Here is a 21,023-nt window from a genome sequence, read left to right on the forward strand (position 1 = left end):
CCAGGTTAAAACTACAGAAATTACCTGTCACTGGTCAAATGCTCAGGAGACTCACAGTATGAATCCCTTTTACTAGAATCTTAGGAAAAGTTCACAGGTAACAATAGGAGTATTCAACTTTGTATTAAACTTCTCAAATCAATAGAGCTCCTTGGCAGAAGCCAGAGAATCACCAGCGTTTTTTCTTAGTCCGAAGAACTAAGGAAACATGACATTTCATGTTTCATAAACTGCAAAGTCTCCAGTGGAACTTGAGTAAGTAGAGATTTGCCACTGCTGAAAACTCTCCATACTTCTCCCTTTGTAACTGGATGTATGAATACTAAAAATGGAGAGATTCAAAGAGTGTCAATCTTATTAACTCTCAATTCCCAACCCAAACCAGTGACAACCAAATAATAGCCAAGACGGACAGATGGACAGCCTACATGAAAACACTGAATAATATGAAGGAAGAAGGTCACAAAGACAATGCCTACCCTTCAGGTTCTGCTGTGATAGCTGCTTTAATGATTAACCTGAATTAACTAACAGAATGGTAAATCACTCTTCTAAGCACTTATTCCTTTCATGGTTGTTCTGCACTTATACGAGTTCAACCTCAAAAAAAAAGGGAAAAAAATATTATGATCTCCACAACAGCTTTCTGGTTTCTGTGGTGGATAATTTGCTTAAGTGGCAGCCAAACAGTCTGAACTTTGAAACTCTGACATGGCTAAAGTCCCTCTTGAAGACCAATGCCAAATGGCAGAGAAGTCTTGTAAATCCCTTGAAAGAATCTACATTAAATCTTCACTTTCTTTAGGATTTTTTCGGTTTGTTTTTTTTTGGTTTTTTTAATATTAACATGGCAGCTTAAGGCTTTATGAGCAAACCTGTAATGAAAACAAATACCGAGCAGGCTCTCTCATTTCTGCAAGACTTAACACATGTTATGAAATACTACTCAAAATAATGAATTTTGGTAAAAAAAGGATTATTTTTTGAGAGCATGTTGATGGCTCAGTTCTCCCAGACTGCCTCATTCAGGGCACAGCAGCTCTCAAATTTTTCAAAGTACTCTGAACAGAGCCCTTTTGAACTCTGCATCATTCTCTCAGCTTCAGATCTTTCTCTAAGCACAGAAGAAAAGGCAAAAAAACTTTTGTGGCATTTAACATGCTATAATTGAAATACAATTTCAGTCTTGCTTATCCTTTTCTAGAAATGGCATCATTATAGTAAGCAGGGAATTAAAAAAACCCCAAACACTCTTTTTAAGCAAAAATGGAAGATTTTTGACCAACAGTTTATTTTTTTTCTTTCCACTTAAATTCAGTCTAAAAAGCAAGCACGAGAAGAAAACGATAAACAAATCTATGTGTGGACTAGTCAAACAAAGCTAAAATATAAACGACATTAACAGCTATCTCAGCCAGCTCAGAATGAACTGACAGATTTACAGGGCCCAATGCAACAGTAAGCAGACCTGTCTGCCTCTAGAAATGTGCATGGTCCTATTAGAGCAGGGCTGTGCCTTGGAAAAGGAGACAGGCTTTCAACAGGCCTAATTAGCTTGGGTATAAAATGCCACACAGATATGGCAGCAATTCCAGTAGCAGTCAGGTCCAAAAAGCTTTGCAGCACAGCACTAGGTGACAACCCATCAATACCACTCCTACAGGTAAGTAGCAAAAGTGACTCCATGTTTTGGAAGAATACTCCCTGCCCTTCTAGTAGTTATTTCAGAAAAGTTTTCCAAAAGCCTCCTCTTGCTGTTAGAAACGTTTTGCACCATCGTTCACCCAAGAGCACTTTTCTTGTAGGCAGGTTTGAGCAGCAGACACCCACAGCAGGCTGGAAGAGAGCTGCAGGAAAGGACAAGAACTTGGACGAGGCGGGAGTCAATGTGGTGCACTGGAGTAGAAAGAGAGCTACTGGTGGAGCAGTGCAGAAAAAGGAGAGCACAGATGTCAAAGGAATTCAGGTGCAAATGCTCACCTGCGGTTCAGCTGCTCCATTTGCTGGATGGAGCCAGACCTGTGGATCCCGTCTGGCGTTGCTGCGGCTGTGGGCCGCTGCCACGTGGTGGTGCGGTTGACATGATCCACATAGAACACTCTCCCGTGGCTGTCTATCCGAGCTTCCCAATCTAGAGTTGGAAAGAAAGGAAGGGGTGATGCTGTCAGTGTGATGCCTTCCAGAAAACCTGCACGTGGGAGGTATATACAGACACACACATATACACAGGGTAGATACACACTGGAGATACTATATATATATATATATATATATACACATATATATATATATAGCCTACATGCAATCCATATCATGTGTATACATTCAAAGTACACATTCAAGTGTGTAAATATATTATTTGCTTGTCTATATATACATATATGCAGCATATGCATATACAGAAACATTTCGTACACAGCACACAGGCCATGGAGTTCACTACCACAGCCCATGAAAAGCTAGTGACACATAGGGGCTACATTTTTTTAAAGGATGAGGTAATTTTTCAATTAGTGATACTGCTTGGCTGGATTCACTGCAGGTCGGATTAGCCACAAGGAACCGACCCTTACAAGATTACACCTGAGCTAATATGGCAAATTCCATGTTTTCTTTTTTTGTTATATTTCAGAACAAACATGTTTCATTTCTCTCCCTTTTGCAAAAGTGGCTTCAAAGGACATCATAAAGCAATTAAAGGCTTCACTGAAAACTGATCACAGACTCTTTGGACATACCTTAGAAATCTCTCTAAAAAGAGTACTGCTCTCATGAATGTAAACTAGATTGAGAGTTTGCAGTATAATATTGAGCCTTCCATCATTATTGCTTCCTGCTACTGTTTATTTTGTCCCATAATTGAAAACTAAAAATTATTTGGTATATGATGGCTTGTGGAAAATGGTAATGTTGATAAAAAATAGTGTTTGTAACAGAAGAAATTAATAAGTGAGTTAGCTAGCAAAGCCACATATCAAACTGGTTGGAATGCATGGAGAAGTGGAATAAATTAGGCTTGCTAGTTTCATGTTCCCATGTGACCCATCAGCTGATGATATATCTATGTAAATACATGCACATACTTTCTACATGAGTTTAGATGCAAACCTCACTCGCATTCACACACAAACCCACATATGGTGATTACCTTTGAGGGCAAACACTTCCTCATGTTCCCATATTCTTACTATGATACCATCTTCCCTGACGAGTTCACTCCTCCTATGGTTTTCTATGATCAAATTCAGGATCATCTGAATTTCATACTTTATGTATTTCATTTCCTATTCTCTAAGAGCAGGACAGAAGTTGCAACTCTTCCTACTATAGCTGGAAACCTATCCTTCATGACCAATTCCCATCCTTTGAATTCTGGCCCTGGCTAAACCCACATCCCATATTTAATTCCAGACAAGTGTAGGCTGTCTGAAGTCCATGGCTAGCTGCCCCTGACAGCTGAATCCCACAAACCTTAAAAGATGGGTGCTGGAAATTCTTGGAGAAATTTTCTGTAAGACTCCAAGACAACAAGAGCCATAAGCACATGCATTGCTTCTTTCAAACCTGCCTACAAGTACCACAGTCCTTAAAGACACAAACCCTATAGTCACACCATGGGCACACCATGCAGTATCTCTCACTGTGAAAATCACTACATTATTTAAGGAGAGGACTCTCTCTTCCTCCTCCAGGTAAAGTTTGCCAAGGATATGGTAGCTGTTTCAAGAACAAATCACAGCTTTGTGAAAATCATATCTAAAACATAAGACAGTGAAAAAAAGCACATCAAATACAACATATGCACATTGAGGTAAATCAGACTGACACATAAGGCAGGTCGAAGGCCAGAGCCCAACTGAGCATGCTGGCACTGGTGGCAGGTGTACAACTGTGGGTGGGGAATGGCCCTTCTGGAGCTGTGCATTATCTACAGTATCCTCAAGGAAATAACCTTGACCAGATCAAAGATAAGATGATCCAGTACAACATCATAAAGATCTTCATTTTCCTTGCTGTTTTCTGGAAAAGGACGAATCCTAGCCCTCACTCCACGCCATTGTTTTACTTTGTAACAAGTTAAGAATGATACAGGTCCATGGAGAATTAGAAGCTTGTAGGCTGTGCTGTAGAAACACATTCTAGAGAGCCTACCGGAAGATACCAATTGGTCATATTGCTCTAAAGCCTGTTGATGGATGCTTAGCAAGAATAAATATATCCAGTTACACAGCGAAACAAGGTTTTACAATCCATCCCTGTGCACTACCTGCTCTACGGGCTATTTTGTACTGTTTAATTAAGTACAACTTAGAGTTCCTAAGCTTCTAAGCATGATATTTGGAAACCTAGGAGTAAGGAAGCTTGTCCAGAACTTGAAGATCACAATAAAAACATCAGGTCAGAGTGTATCATGACTTCAGGAAGGCTGACTCTGTCAGATGTGTCAGACATACCGCAGCAGTATGTACAGACATAAACTACACCTGTCAGTGAATGTTGCTTTATTCACTGCTTTATGGGCATGTCCACCTGAAACCATGGGCTGACACTGGCATGCTAAAATATTAGAAACTGTGTGTCTCATGCTCCTTGCAATAGCATTTCTAGTCAGCTGAGTAACTCTTGGTCACCTGGAAAGGCTGTCAAAGGGTGGCAGGTACAACTTTAACTGTATGCAGGTAGCAGGTGTACTTCCTACCTTCCCATAAGACAGCCTGTAAGTCACACAAGTCACTGAGGCTGCCTGAATATAATACCAGATTTGTGGACAGATGGATGGATACCTGCACAGTGAGACAAATTGACTGGTGAACAGACAGGCAGAACTCTGCTTCCAAGCTGTGCTCAAGTCCCCTCACGCTACTTCAGGGGCAAAGGTGATCTAGGAAGCAGCCAAATTTCCTCAGGATCTTTTGTTAAGTTTTCCAGGTAAAATAAGACTGTGACTACTACAAAGACTAACCTCTATCTAACCTTCACAGTAAGAGCATGCTAGAGCTCTTGGGCTCATGGGCTAGGGATGTGACAGTACTGGTTCTGTTCTCCAGTGATCTCCCTCCATCAGCCAAGCCATATTTCACAGCAGCCTCTGAAACGGCTCTGATTAATATCAGAAGATGCCACTTTTTCTGGGAGGACCATTAGGGCAAAGAAAATATATTGTCTTTTCCTCTCCAGGCTGAGCCACACCTTCGGCAAAGAGCAGCTCTGAACTGGGCACATGTATTTTTTTGGCTTCAGTTCTGTAGGGTTTCCAAACACAGGCGTAATAAGGGGTGACTGGTAATATCGTCATGAAGCCGTGCAAGCACTGCAAATCTTCTGTCAATCTCGTATCAGACTTAGCATTCAGACTGGTCATTATGATACTCCTACATAAATAATGAATCTGTTCTACTTTATTTTACCAAATAAACCTGTCTGAAATTATATTTCCTCCTCGAGACCAGTTGTTGTGAGGTTATGATGAAATCAAGCTATACAGAAAACTATTCAATAGAGAAAGAAGACTGTCCAGAAGATTCTCCACAACCTAAATAAAATCAGTCAACGCTGAACTTGGAGCACTGGCAGATTACTTTCACCTCTTCACCACCATCTACTTAAAGATGGAAGCTAACACTGCACGTGAGAAGTACATCAACTTTGATCAAAATAACTTGGGTTTAAAATATAAAGCTTTTTCCTTTTACATGATTGAAGAACTATTTATCTAGGAATATGAGCTATTAAAGGTACTGAGATAGTGATACTGAAGTTAAGGAGAAGAAAAATGTCTAGATTAAGGCTATGGTTCTCATTTTGAAATTACAGTAAAATTCCATGGAGAATTTTTTGAAACCTGTTTTCTAACTTCTTTTCCCACTCAAAATTAACTAAGTACATCTATTCCTATTAAGATCAATATGTTGAAGCCCACAGTGTCAGCCTTTATAGTAAAAATGGTAATGCTGAAATAAAATCCTACAAAAGGATATCACTTCTGTACTTTATCATCACATATTGCATTTCATGTCCTTACACCCTGTTGTGAAAGCACTTGAGGAAACCAATGGTAGAAATACTTGCCTTCTGAGGATAACTATAAGAAAGAGGAAAAATGTATTAAATTGGTGATGGAAAAATATGGAATAGATTCACAGTATATTCTGTTTACCTGAGCTGGTGTTAATGTGCTATCATTAAGTCATCTAATAGGGAATGTGCCTGATCCACAAAGTGTTGTGGTAAGAGTGGGAGGAAGAGAAATATTTCCCTGTTACAGAGGTAACCGTTCCCATTTCATCATTCCCTGGCAAGCCACAGTGGGATTCTAATAAGACTTCATTGGGCTAAAGGCATTTGAATCATTCATGCTACTGTGCAGCTGACGCCAGTACCGGGACTATTTTCAGCTCAGGGAATACTGACAGCATGGTTGGCAAATGATGAATTATTTGTCAAGGGCACCACAGGCCAAATAAGAGTGTTCCCGTCTTGGGCTTTGAAGAAAATAGAACGCTTTGTTTATACGCCTGGTTGTTTTTGTGAGGCACTGCACATTTCAGGCTGTGAAATCTGTGCTCAGTTGAAAGGGGATCAGCCGCACGTCGCAGGGCACAGAGTGCGCTCTGCTGGGCATCGAACGCCAGTGCAAGAAGCAGGGTAATCCTCTGGGAATCCATAAAGGAAAGGGTGCAGAGACAAGTAAAAAACAACTCCAGCAGTTGCTTTGGTGGTAAAAATCTCATATTACCAGTCTGCTAATCGATCATACTATTTAAAACCCTATCATTTTTATTCAGTGCAAGTGTAGACTCGACTACAGTCCACAACGAACATAAAATTCACTGATTATCATATCCAAGGACAGTATAACAAGACCACTGTACATGAGCTGCCTTTTCCCAGCTTCTGATGGTTTGGCTCAGATTTGGGCCTTCCTGTCACAGTAGCATCCTCACTGTGAAAGGGCTGCTGCTGGACCTGCATGCAGACTTAACAGACCAGAGGGACTGCCATTCCAAACCATCTTTGAAGTTGGTTACAGAAAACCTGGAGACAAACATTACAGAAAAATCATTTTGCTGATACATCACCCAGAAAATGTTATAGTCAGGCTTCCAGAACAACTAACAGATCCCAACCGTTCAAGCCTGAACACACTGACTGGAAAAGAGGAATAATATTTTCATTTCAGGGAAGAAGATGGACCAAGGCAGAGAGGGAGGTTATGGAGCTTGTCCAAAACAACATGACAACACTTGAAGCCAGGATCAAATAAGGGAACAAAAGGGCATATTACTTGGGTTCTGGAGAATGCATATACAGAACAGACAGGGTTCTTCAGAAAGACATACTGACCTCTACACTATTTGAGTTAACAGGAAAAGCTGAAAAAATGCAATAAAATAAAAAAAACTAAAGCTTACTTGGTGGAAGAGGCTCATCGATAGTTGGGTAGTGATGATGGTCAGGCCTCAGAGAAGGAAGCTGGCTGACTGGCTGAGAATTATGGAGTAAAGGACAATCACCTATGGACAAGATATTCAAGACATTGACAATCATTCACTGCTTTTACAATGTGGTTCAAAAAATGTGCTACTGTAAAACAAGTGATTATTTTTAAAATAGATTAACCTGATGTCCAGCATCTCTGGATATTCCGATTTTCAAGGCACTATTTTAACAGCAACTCGTATGGCAAAGAAGTATTAAAATAATGCAGTCAAGTCTCCTGAGTCAATGCTAAACTGTTATGGGCCAGATTCTGGACTCACAGACACACAAGCGTAAGCAATAGAAGAATCAGGCTTGATCTCTGAGAAATACTGTTCATGTACAACTAAACTCAAGCTTCTGCAGCAACTAGCAGGAAGGTGCAAAATCCTGGTTCCAACTTTTAAGCAATTCCATCAGTGGAATAAAAGGCTAAAAGTTGCCTTGGATCTTTCTCTCCTTTTCAAAAAGGTCAGTGGTTGCCTATGTAGACTGTAATAGCAGGATTTTGCAGTCCCTGCAAAGCAAAAGATCATCCCCTTTCACGGGTATTTATCAAAATTCAGAGAGTCCATCTTGGGTTGAATGATGGAGAATGAGAGGACCAGAAACAGGTAGGAGACAGGTGGTAGAAGAGAAGGACAAAAGATAGTGAGATATAGTCAGGATCTGAGATAAGGAAGGAAGACCTGAGATAGAGAAGAGGGAAAGAAGAAAAAGAAGAAAAAGCAAAACAAGAAGCAGTAGAAGCAGAAGAAGAGGAAGAAGCAGAAGAAGCGGAAGAAGAAGAAGAAGAAGAAGAAGAAGAAGAAGAAGAAGAAGAAGAAGAAGAAGAAGAAGAAGAAGAAGAAAGAGAGCCACACAGAATACAGTGCAGAGTAGGTTTTTAAATACTAGAATTGTATATATGTCCATATATAGAATCACAGAATGGCTTGGGTTGTAACAGACCTTAAAGATCATCTAGTTCCAATTCCCTGCCATATTTAAATATGAAATAAATGAAACCTAAGTAAATATCCAAACTCGCATTCTGTTGAGAGGAACAAGTAACTTAAGATCAAGTCAATGTTTATAGAATCCTTTAGGAAACAAAGAAGTTCCAGTAGGGATGAAAAAGCATTCCTTATCTTAGACTTAACATGTTCAAACTTCACAGGTTCCAGAACAAAGACTCCTTCTTGGCTTGTCTTTAAAATCTTAGTAACCAGGACTATTTATCTTACCAATAGACATATTTTCATATTGTGTGGTAACAGTTTTTGACTATAACTTCTAGCTCATCTAGTTAATATAGATACACTCCGAATTGCACAAACACAGTATTTACATGCATCAGAAAGATGCAGCTTATGGAAAAGTATATATTCAGCTGAATGGTTCTGGTGATTTTGGGAATGCTAAGCCAAACTCACTAGATGTACTAGATGGTTTAGCTCTCTTTAATGTTAGAATCTTAACAGCCTAAGAATGAATATTTGGAAAAGCCCTAAACATGTACCAATCAAATGTAAAAAAAACATTATCGAAAAAAATTAAGTATGTTTTTTCTTTAAAAATCCAACTGCTAGAAGGCAGAAGCCGATTTTATATAAAATTGTAAAAAACCTCACACTACTCAGAAATAAGAAAAATCACTTAGACAAAAATACTGCCTCTTTTAGGTGCTCTGATGAGACCGTATGGCCTGTTAAATGCTTTCATTAAACCACTTGTGTATAGGCGTATCTCACAGATGTATCTGCATGTTTTGAACAGACAGCAGAGTTACATAAGTTTATGACTCAGTGCTTAAAGTCCATCTCTCACAGCATTAAAAACTGTGCTGTTACTACAGGTGTTGTTGTACCGACTACCAGATCACCCATCTATGTTTCTTTACTTACCTCACCACAATTGACTCTCCCCTAGTCAAGATAGTTATGCCAAGCCAGTGGAAGCATGGTAGTGTCAGTCACCTGGAGGGGGCGGAGGTGACCACATCTACTGTGTTTGTAACAGCTGCCAAGTCATGAAGCAAAGAGCACATTGACTGAGGCACCCCCAGTGACACTGAGGGAGTGCTAAGAGCTGGGCTGCCCTTCAGACATGCAGCTAAACAAGGCAAAGCCACCACGGACACTGCAGTGCCCTTCATGGAGGCTCCTGTCTTGGTGCTGTACTGAATCCATATGCAGCGGACACCCTCTCCCACCACATCCCCTATCAAAAGCTCACACAGTTCAACCATCAAATCTGTACGAATGCTCTCACACATACACAAGCTGCCCCCTTAGCTATACTTGCACATAAATGCTGTTCACAAGCAAAGGCTCTCACCTGCAAGGAAGGAAGCTGGGTTTCTATGCCTGTGTACTTCTGAATATTTAATTATTTGTGCTAGATTCTGCTCTACAGACTCAATAATTCCCTAGTCCCAGCTGTCTACAAAGTATTTACACAAGCTGATGTGTAAGGACGCCCTTACATCCGTTTTTGTGCAGGGGTAGGGTCCGTGGCAAAGGAAGCTGTGAGTAAATAAATTGGGAATGAAGAAGGAAAACATAGATGAATGCTTTAATTGGAGTTCCTCGGTGATACCCAAGGAGATTTTCCTTTTGCTGCCATTTTAATTTGGTGTCATAGAGGGAGACAGATGACTCAGAATTAGGGAATGTAAAGACTACTTGACCTTGCTGCATACTCCTAAGCTGAAGCTGAGTCCTTTACTTCTTCAGCTGGAGAAAAATGATACACTAGCTGAAGAAGAGAGGAGTGATCAACTCCCCTTCTTCATGTAACTGCAGAGAACATGAAAGGAGTTACCAAAGGCAGGGATTTAATGCAACTGTGAGGGAACTGGAAAAAATAGTACCTAAATTATAAAGGCAAAAATTTTTTTTAAAAGTGTATTCTATCTCTAGGGAAGGATAGGGAGATGGGAATTTTCATATAGTTAAATTTCCAAAATACCTAAGAAAAAATATAAATCTCTGTTGAGTTGCCCTATGATCTGCGACATCATTTGTTTGACACTTGGAGAATTGGAACAAATGGGGCTCAAAAACTGTGTTTGTAAGAGCTTATGATTATGTATGGCTAACAAACATTTCCAGAAACTGGCCCAGACCTTTATGTAGTGCAAAGCAGCATATCTGCCCTTTGACAAGCACAAGCTGGCCTTCCCACTGACTTTCAGAGACATGGCAGTCCATCAGATATGTGATATGGAAAAATCCCAGGAAAAAGGAACGAGTTGGTAGATGTGATAATGCTGATCTGCTACATAACTACAGTAGCTGATCTTGATTTTATAATGATGCATGTATATCTACAATAATTCATATATAAGTATCCCTACCTGATTTAGTTGGTTTTGCTGGGATTTTTAAGGACAGGCTCAATTATCCAACCCTCCCTAATATCTGGCTCAGTTCACAGCCCCCGAGTTTGTAAGAAATAAACCGTGAGCTATCTGAAACCTCAATTATCTGATGCCTTCTGTGACATCTAGATAATCAGGGTTGCCCAGCGCATCAGTTCTCAGGATCTAACCTTCTCTTCTGCTGCTTGGACCTGCTACTGGGGTGTCTAGACCCTCTGTGGCTCTCTGTGGATTCCCACCATGAGCTACTAGTTCATCTGGCCACTGGGAGGAGCCATCCACTTGCTCCCTGTCGAGCTCAGGGCTCTGCACTGAATCTGGCACTGACTCAAAAGCACTGTTCTCCTCCTCATCATCATCCTGTGAGGAGAAGACCGTGCTCTCAGAAATCTTTGCGCTGTCGACAGAGGAGAAGCGCGTGTGGCTGGAGAAGCGATTGTTACTGTCGTAGCAGGAGGTGCTGTAGCAGGAAGTGCTGTAGCAGGAGGTGCTGTAGCAGGAGGTGCTGTAGCAAGAGGGGCTGTAGCAAGAGGTGTCGCACGCCTCACATTCGTTGTCACCATTGGGCCTGGAGCTCGACTCGCTCTCACTTCCTGTCCTGGGGGGTTCCCCATTCAACAGCCCATCATTCAAGTCAGAGAGTTGCTCATCCAAGGTCCCAGGAGGCACTGTACTCTGGCTGAAGTTCTCTTCAGCCTCGTTTTCCAGAGGAGGCTCTGCTGCCACGGTCTCACTCTCACTGACCACTTCCTTATTCAGCACCTCCTTGACAGTAGACTCCTCATCGTTTTCCCTGCCATTACCACCATCTTGCTCTTCTTCCCCATCGCTGCTCATCTGTGCTGAGGGCAGGCTGTGGAGCAGGTTGTGTATCCGTATGTAGTGTGTGCGAGGGGTCTCTGGCTCACCGCAAGCCGAAGCTATGACTGTCTCAAGTTCAGACACAGGCAGGGAGCACGGCCTGTTTTTCCTCTTTGCTGTGGTCCTCAGTTGTAGCTTGTTGTCTTCCTCCTCCTGGGCTGAAGCCCCTTCTTCATCTTCTTCTTCCTGACTCTTCTTTAGGTCTTTGCCAGCATGCACATCTGCACTCACCTCATCAATATCTCCTGTTTCTATGCTGGTCAAGACTCCACCATCTCCCTGAATACCGGAATTGACTTTGTTATTTTCCCTAACTTCGGGCTCAGGAGGAGACATGCAAGCCATCAGATCCGACTGCTCCGTGAGGTCCGCAGCACTCAAAGAAGGCAGCGCTTCTCCTGGGATGGATTCCAAGGGCTCAGGAACTGGCACCGCATCAACCTCCCCATCTCCTGCTAGCTCTTCATTTAAGCTGTTCTGGTTGACTTCCCCAGGTGGTTTGGCAGCCCCTGGGCTATCGACACTGTTCACACTGTATCCATTTAGCTGTTCTGGAGCTGCACTTTCTGAGGTCACTGTGTTGATGCATGGAGGCTCACCGAGGCTTTCCTCTGTGGGGTTGTTCACAGGGCTTTCCAGGAGGTCAGCTGGCTCAGGATCTGCACTAATGGAGACCTCTTCATCATCTGTATGAGACAGGAAAATGAATTACTTACTCTTTTAATAAGAAGTGTTGACTGAACCAGAGGGTTGGCTGTGGGGGAACAAGCATCCACAGCAATCTGAGAAAATTAAAAGCATAAATTACAGTGTGAAATGAGTGGGCAACTGAACAACTATCAAGAAGTCCTGAGGTTTTCTTTGCTAGGCAGTCTTTGTACAGTTGATTTAATCATGGGTTTACTCGTGGTGGTAATCTGTATGCAGCACCCTGCCTCCTTGCAGCATTACCTGAAGGTAGCACCTTCTTGAAACTTCTCTTTGAGCCAAACTGGCATCAGAGGAGAGACATCATGGAAATATTATGGAAATATTATGGGAATATTATGGGAATCAGGGAAGTCTTCCCTGAGATTTTAATGACATTCTTCTTGTCACATTGAACCTGGCAAGACTCCACAACAGAGAATGTAAAAAACTGTGTTTGCCAGCCCTGAAGGCAGAAACTTCCCCCAAAATACCCCTTGACGTGATCCTCATCTGTACCACCTCCTCTTAGATGTCAAACTACTGGGCTCTTTCATACTATCCAAATAGTCAAAAGATAGAAATCAGGGTTTTCCAGCAAGTGAAAAGCAGTGATTTCCAGCCACTAATGCAGCTACTGCTGGCTTGATAAACTGTAGCAGAAAGGGCAGAGAGCCCCCGCGGCAAAGAGTCCCTGAGAAATACTGTTGAGACTGTGACATGGTTCAACCAAGGTTCAATCTTAGACTATGATGACAGTCACTTCCAAATAACAGGAGAACATGAACCAAAACCAAATCAAAAGGGAGGGAAGAAGTGGAACATAGAATTCTTTTCTGTTTTACTTTTTTCATTAAAAATAATTAAATTGAGAAATTTTCTAATCATCTTTGCTATTACATTCTCCATTTTTACTTATCAAGTGCTCAAATGCAGATGACTCTACAAATAACAGCCCATATAACACTTTCACTAGGGCAGCTGATAGAGGAGCAGATGAGACTTTAGTTTTACACACTCTTCTCTCCCAGTGATGTGGTGGAGTATTTGGAACAGCCAAAAACAGGGGAACAGGAAACACCAATAGCTCTGTCCTAAGGGGAAAGAGGGAAGAAATTGTGACTCACGATGCATCCTGTGATGCAGGACTTTATGCACTTCCCTTTGCTCATGACTGTATCTAAAGTCCCAGAGCAGCTAGGAACTAATGCAGATTTCTGAAGAGAAAGAATGCAAACCAACCAACCAACCAACCAACCAACCAACCAACCAACCAACCAACCAAAAAACCTAAAACAAACAAACAAAAATTTCTAGAAATCTAGATAAATGATGGGTTAAGACTGAGAATTACCTGGATGGATGGAAGAAGTGATCTCAAATCGGAACTGCAGCTGGCCACTGACATGATCTGTAGGAAGTCTGCGACCCAGAGTGTAGCTTACAACCCTGTCCCTGAAAGAAAACAAATATTGTCACAATAGACTATAACCTACCCTATGTCTACTGTGCATAGATAAATCTGCTGTGTCCTACAAAAATATGTAATAAAATACACAAAGGCTATTCATCCCAGCCATGGGGGCATGTTGACTTGCATACGAGAGAACGAATGGCAGAGGAGAGGACAATGTCTTCAATTACAATGGAACAGCTGATAAGTGAGTAAGACAGGCTGCTGGGATACACAAGCACATATGTATAAATATAGAGAGAATGGTGGGAATGAAACTTCTGCAGTATGGGTATGAAAATAGCGACATGGGAAGCAAACAACTCCCACTTCAGCTATTGTAACAAGACTTTCTTTCCTGAAGATCTGACCATCTGATCATCTTTTCGTAGAACCTCACATTTCTGTATTTTCTTCCCTTCACCATGTTCACAAAATTCAGCTTTCCTGTTCTTGTTTACGACACCCTGTGCAGGCCAGTCCCCGCATACCACCTTCTCTGTCTAAACTGGCTGAGTGACTCTTCTTCATCTCTTTCCACCCCTCTTACCTCTATGAAGCTGAAATATCAGGAGAACACCTTCCTGACAAGGTTGATCAATGACTCCATTCTGTCCTTGTGCAGGTCCCTCCCTTTGCCACACTTCATCCACCCCTCAGAACAGAATGAAACTATAGAAGAGATTAACTTCCCAGCTGCCCAAAATGAGGCTGAATCAATCTTTGCAAAGCATTTCTTGAGTGTAACGTGTTCACTAAACAGTAATACTTATACATCTTTTGAAAGAAACATAGTTCACTTCCAGTTGGGCCAAATGTACTTGCTAGCATAGTTTCACATGCATCAGAAACTCATGAAAATGAGAAGACCTCAAGATTTGCATACAACCTCTCTGAGCTCGTGTGCATACTTCTCACTGAGCTTGCCTGAGATTTAAATATCACTATGGTATTAAAACTGAGCCAGATCTAGTGCAGGTTGGAGGCACTGCTCTTGGCAATGTATATCCTTAGATAGACAGTGTTTACAACAAGGAAGTAAAATAGGAAGCTATAATCAGAAGATGATGAGAAATCTTCTCATACAGAGGAAAGCCAGTGATACCAGTTACAGGGTTCTACCTTCCCCAAGCTGTTCTTATCCATCTGGTTTCTAAAAAGCTACTCTATCTTTTCTACTTGAGAAACAGGGAGGTAGCTTAGACCCTTCTGGTAGATTCAGCTGTCAATATCACAGCCGGTTTCTGAACCAGCTGTTCAAAAACACTTCCAACAAGCTCATTTTCCCACTGTTCTACTGAATTGAGATCCAATTATCATAAATGCTTTCTTGGAAACTGCATTGCATATGCTTTCCTCAGAAGATGATTCTTTTACTCCCTTGCTCTTCAAGGTCTGAACATTAGAGGCTTAGAGACAACTTTTTGGCTTTTTCTGAGTACTATTCATCTTCCTTAAATTGGTTTGTGTTATTTTGGTAGCATACACTTTCCCAGGACTTTCATGCAATGGGGAAGCAGGGCAGCGCTTGTGAGCTCAAGGTTGTTCCTTGGCAGCAGAGTAGGATCAGAAAGCATTAGTTACAACATGCCACATATATATTTTTCTAATATTTCCCCTTTCCAGAGATTAAAAAGAGGAGGAACAGATCTGGCATGTTTTTAGCCCATAGGTAATTCCCTGGAACATGAAAACAGCCTGTTGATAACATTAAAAGAATATTCAAATTGAAAATATTGCACTCTCCAAATTTGCAGCCATGATATACAAAAAAAGTCCTCTTTCCTAAATGCCAGCTCTCACTTTTCAAAACGCTATGCATACAGTTATAGAGAGAATTCTGTCTATAGAGGGAATAGTACTATAAATTCTAATTAAAACCAATGTCATTTATTAGACAACTGTCAGTTTAATAACTTCCCCTCAATACCATTATATCGAAATAATGATATATCACCAGGGACTTCAGAACAACAACACACTCGTTAAACAATGTAAGCAGCAAGATTTACCCTATGGCATGTCTTTCCAAGAGGCGCTGAACCGGCATAGAGAGTTTTCCCAGAAAACGTTTGATAATTGGTCGGCTCTTTGCAAATTTGTCTTTAACTTCTATTTCCAGGACATCCGTGGGCAGGGAGACAAAGCTGAATTGCTGAAATAAAAGAAGAGACACAGAACAGTAAGCTGGTGGCTGGGCCACTGCAACACAGAGTACTAGAGCTGTGAGGCACACCTCAGCACAGAGAAGTGAGGATATAGTGAGGTGAAGGATACATGATTACTCTTTTCAGATAGATTGTTTTCAAATATTTCCTTTTCTGTTCATCGATGCCCCAGCTAAAAAAGGAAGAACACTGAAAACACTATTTATCTGGATCAGCCTCCTAACCTGGTTCATGCCACAGTCTCACAAAGAGCTCAACCAGAACGCAAGCCATGGAAAAGGTTACTGTCACAAATAATACTGGGCAGAACAGGAACATCTAAAACTGCTCCTGTCACTATGTGCATTGAAATGTGTTGACTGCTATCTCAGCTGGTCTGGTCATAAGAGCATCTCTTTGTAAGTAATGTTTCAGTAAGCTTTTAGAGACTGTGTGCGTGCAAGTCTGGGGTAGGAACAAGGAGAGTGATATCTCAGGTTACAGGACAAGCATGGGAGCATGCTTGGGTACCTGGAGATGTCTAGATGTCCCAAAGCTCAATTTAAAAATAGCAGTGAAGAGCAAATATATTAGGTAACTTGGTTTTGTTTTCTCCTAGACTGTCTAAATACAGTACAGGTGGGGAGCAGGTGACACAGTTCATAATATTTTTTCCAAACATTTGCTATTACTAGAATATCATCAATCAAAAAGGCACATTTGTGCTGTGGTGCACAATAGTAGGAGAACTGTCAAACCACTGTTCATCTGAGAGGTCAGCATTGATCTGGAAGACAACTTCTGTAGTAAGTGAATATTGAGATGGACAAAAGGATTTTTCTAGCTTTCCCCCTGCCAAACCCAATCTTCACAACAGAATCATTCTCTTGTTATGAAGGGTTATCAAGGCCTGGAGTTAAAGCCCTAAATCATTTGCTCTATTGAATCATGGTCTAATTCAGAGATGCTTAGTTTAAACAGCTTCAAGTGAAACCAACATGAGTGGGATATTCTGTTAATACCACCCTGCAAAAATGCAAATAATAAGAGAAGTACAATTCAAACAAGAGCTAAAGTGTTACTTTCTTCTTGTTTTCTTCTACATCTTTACAACAGGCTACCAATTAAGTTAATGCACCAAACAGGAGAACCTGAATTCCCCATGTATAATGGAAAGTTGCCTTAAAAATAAGTTGTCTTACTGTTTCACCTGTTAAAAACCTTGAAAAACTGCCAGTTCATGACATTGAAAGCAGAAGAGGGGAATTAACTTTAAAATGGAGTATTGTAACATAGAGCAATTTTTCATTTAATGAATTCTCCATTTTTGTGCTGCTGACTCCTGTATTATAAAAGTCTCTGTGGGGTGGAGCATGCACATGCACAGGTAAAGAGTGAACTGTCCACGAGTGAAAAGTACTATGTAGGTTAAATGATCCGAATCTTCTGAGGTCAATAATATATTGTCTTGTGGTGCAACTCTGAAGCAGATCAGAATCTGCATGGAAATTTATTTTCATAGTACCATGTGGAACCAGCTCCTGACAGCTGACAGCTCCTTCCTTGCACAGGAAACATATGGACCTTTTCCAGAGTAACCATCAGCACCTGAGCAGAGAGTATGGACCCAAGGGACAAGATGTATTGGAATCAGCCAAAGACAATGTCCCTTTTCCCTTGAACAGCTCTGCCTCAAGACACGCAAACACCAGGATATGCCATAAAAAGTGTAAAATCCAATTGTGTTCAAATGTCATCACCTGCCAAACCATTGCATTTTGGCAATACCAAGACCGACCTGGGACCAGGCCCTGGTCCATGATGACAGCTCCCAAATGTTTGCTCTAGAAGGATGTTCTCATGCATAAAACCAGCAGCATTTTGGAAATGGAATTCAGCCTTTAAGACCAGAAGTATCCTGTGGCAGAGTTGAAAGGTTTTGCCATTTAGAGTCAACTTTTTAAGATCAAAATTGAACTCACTGCAAGGGTTTGTAAACAGCTTGTTAACAGTGATAATTTTACATAATTCAGTTTTCCATTATCTAAGAAGTTGCTCCTGCTGTTGCTCTCATCAAGTTTAATTCTTATCAGGCAAGATTTTTCTAAGGCAATCTCTGACTGCAAGTGCCTCAGGCTCATGCCATCCACACTGAAAATACAAAAGGAATCCTTGTTTGTAGAACAAATGGGCCTCTACCTCTCCAAAGAAATTGATCCCAGTGAAACACCTTGGTTTGAGAACTTGGAGACTTACAAATACACTTTCAAAAGTCACTTTTGAAAACATGTTTCTTGTGACATTTAATGATTGGAATATAATCTTTGGATGTGGAAGCAAATCACCATCAAATCCCCCTTTCCCTCTCGTCCTTCACCATCTGTTCTGACAAGTGCCAGACCAGTATGATTACTGCAAAATACAAATTACTGCTCTTAGACTGTTCAAAGCCTTGGCCTTTACTACCCTGCTTGGTCCCTACTACCCTGTCTACCTGGAAGAGAAAGGACTCTGTGTTTCACGGTCTTATCCAACATAACTTACATAAAGTAGTAATATATTACTGATGGAATCCTTTCCTTGCCTAATATTTTCTAATTATCACACAGTGGCCAGTTTGTGAAAATGAAAGCATAGGCTTAATATCTAAGTTTAAAAAAAACCCCAAAATCCCAAACAAAGGAAAACAAAACAAACCCACCAACCCCCCAAGCCCCTAAACAAACAAACAAACAAACAAACAAAAACCAAAATTACACTGATTATAAATTCTGCAGTACCCTTGGGTTCACACTCAGGGATGTTGTGATTCATAATTCATCCCAAGGGGGGGTAAAAAAAGGAGGCTGCAAAATCACAACAGAGATAAAAATCAACTGTCTTCAGGAGGAGGGAAGTTTGATGAAGCTTCTAACACATGCCCAAAAATTTCACCATTGATAACCAAAAGAACTGCATTTTAAGAACAAGTCTGCTGTCATTTTTTGATGTTACTATTGCAATTTTTACTGTAAATCTTCTGTTATTTGGGACTTTTCTTATTCTTACAACTTTAAGTGTTACAAAATTAATTCAGAAGTTCAGCTTTCAAGTTAAAAAAAAAGTATAATACTCATAGTTGCAGAGGAAAAGCAAGAATACAAAAATTTTAGCATAATAGGCCCAAGTATACTACTTTTAAAAGACTTCTGTTTTGTTTGACAGTCAGTACCTGAAGCCAGATTATTTTATCTTTTCCATCTGGCATTGACTACTGAGTATTTTCTTTCACAATCTAAACCAGCAATCTTTACCCTTTATGTTTTCACTGGGGCCACAGCTCACTTCGTGGGCTTGTTCATTGGTTGTTTTTTTTCTTCCCCACAAAAGTTTAAGTTCTTTGAAACACAACCACTAGGGCAAACCCTGCAAGACTGGTCAAGAACTTTGTGGAACCTGCTGGAATACAAAGTCACTAAACTAAATTTTACACAGAGACTAACTGTAGAAGAGTACACTGAAGTTTACATAAATGGGCTCTTTTTTCCACAGTCAAAAAACGAAGTGAAAGTATAATTTCTGGTAGTTTTTTAATTCTAATGTCATGACTTAACTTTTTCGAAATCTTTAGCCTCTCCAGCTGTTCAGAGATCCACCAAACTTGACAGTGGCTTCATGGAAGTGGTTTGTGACACTGTCTGAGCCTTTCTTTTACTCAAATAACAAAAACTCAAAGGAAGTAATGGATTTCAACACAGGTAGGACTATCAACCAGAATAGCTACAGTTTGAAGTCTAAAGCCCAAGAAGAAAACTTTGTCTAGTGACGGATTATGTGCTCACTTGGATAAGAGCAGACAACAGGACACCTATAAAAAACAAAGATTTATTTAAGTGATTACTAGAACTTGAAGTTTTCACTTGATCCACAACCAAAATTCAAGTAAAATGCATTCTATAAAACGTAGGGAACAAAACCCTTGCAAGTAATGGGCAGACCCCGAACTGATATATGATCTACAGGAGTCAGAAGATGAACAGGTAACAAACGAGAAGTTAAACCTTTATTCTCTCATTAGCCCAAGCCAGCAACTACCAGTGCACTGTCCTGGTGCATAACAACTCTTAGAACTTGAGATGACACATGACAGAGCACACTCCACAGTGGAGATGGCAGATTGCCTCAGCAGAACTAAATGCCTTTAGGAATAACCTGTTTCTCACAGAGGGCCTGGTCCTAGAAATAGCTTCTGACCCCATCTTGCCAATGTGGTATCTGATCCTTGCCAGTTAGGGATGCAAGGGCTCTCCTTTATAAGAAAGATGAGGAGGTCCTCCACTGAAAGAAAGAAGTAGTGAACCAGCTGCCCTTGTGTCTGGTAGAATCTCAGACTGAAAAACCCCCTGAGTTAGAGGCTTTGGAAAAGAGTACAGACCTCCAGAGAGGAAACCTTTTTTTTTTCCTCTAGAAATGGATTAGGACTGTTAGAAGAAATGGTTGTCTATCAGGTGTATTCCTAAAAAGAAGTTACAATCAGAAAGTCTGGACATAAGGTATGATTGACAATCCCTGGGAAAAATAGCACTTGTGAGCTGCAGAAAAGAGGCCTTGGGGAGGCTGCTGTTTCCTAACCTCTGGAATGTCTTGACCATGACTGCATTAGGAAGATTTATGGTACAATGTGAGTGGATCTGGAGAGCAAAGCAGCTGGTGCCATGCACCTGACTACTACATCCAGACATGTTGCAAGGGTTTTACCATGAAGTGACTCCAGGCTGGTACCCTGGATTGAACTCACATTTATTGTCTGAAAAGATCTTGGTGCACTCCTGGAGCACATCTGTTCACTTCCCTTCTGCTGAGAGTAATTGAGTTCATGCACTTCTGGACTGACAAGTGGTGTCTTTAGCAGGAAGAGCAGGAGATTTGCTTTGAAATGGAGCTATTGAATGGAACACAAATACTATTATAGATGGACCCAGAGAATTGTTAAGAACCATGATCAACAGAACAAGTTGGTATGTGTATTATTTTCCCAGTGTCTTCTCCAATT

At 40.9% G+C, this 21,023-nt stretch overlaps 1 protein-coding gene across 8 annotated transcripts in view; it reads right to left on the reverse strand.

Annotated features, from left to right (window-relative positions):
• HECW1 (HECT, C2 and WW domain containing E3 ubiquitin protein ligase 1) overlaps window positions 1–21,023 on the reverse strand; it is a 253,483-nt gene that overhangs the window by 56,423 nt on the left and 176,037 nt on the right. For 6 of the 8 annotated variants that reach the window (XM_088167564.1, XM_088167559.1, XM_088167554.1 and 3 more), the window contains 5 exons: window positions 15,857–15,999; window positions 13,746–13,846; window positions 11,014–12,390; window positions 7,413–7,514; window positions 1,981–2,131 (listed from right to left, as the gene is read on the reverse strand). In XM_088167564.1, the coding sequence (XP_088023690.1) occupies window positions 1,981–2,131; window positions 7,413–7,514; window positions 11,014–12,390; window positions 13,746–13,846; window positions 15,857–15,999 (1,874 nt within the window). The remainder of the gene's footprint in view (window positions 1–1,980; window positions 2,132–7,412; window positions 7,515–11,013; window positions 12,391–13,745; window positions 13,847–15,856; window positions 16,000–21,023) is intronic. The other 2 variants (XM_088167583.1, XM_088167594.1) reach the window with 1 other exon arrangement.

This window comes from Sturnus vulgaris, chromosome 1 (genome assembly GCF_052056855.1).
Source record: "Sturnus vulgaris isolate bStuVul1 chromosome 1, bStuVul1.hap1, whole genome shotgun sequence".
Classification (NCBI taxonomy): domain Eukaryota; kingdom Metazoa; phylum Chordata; class Aves; order Passeriformes; family Sturnidae; genus Sturnus; species Sturnus vulgaris.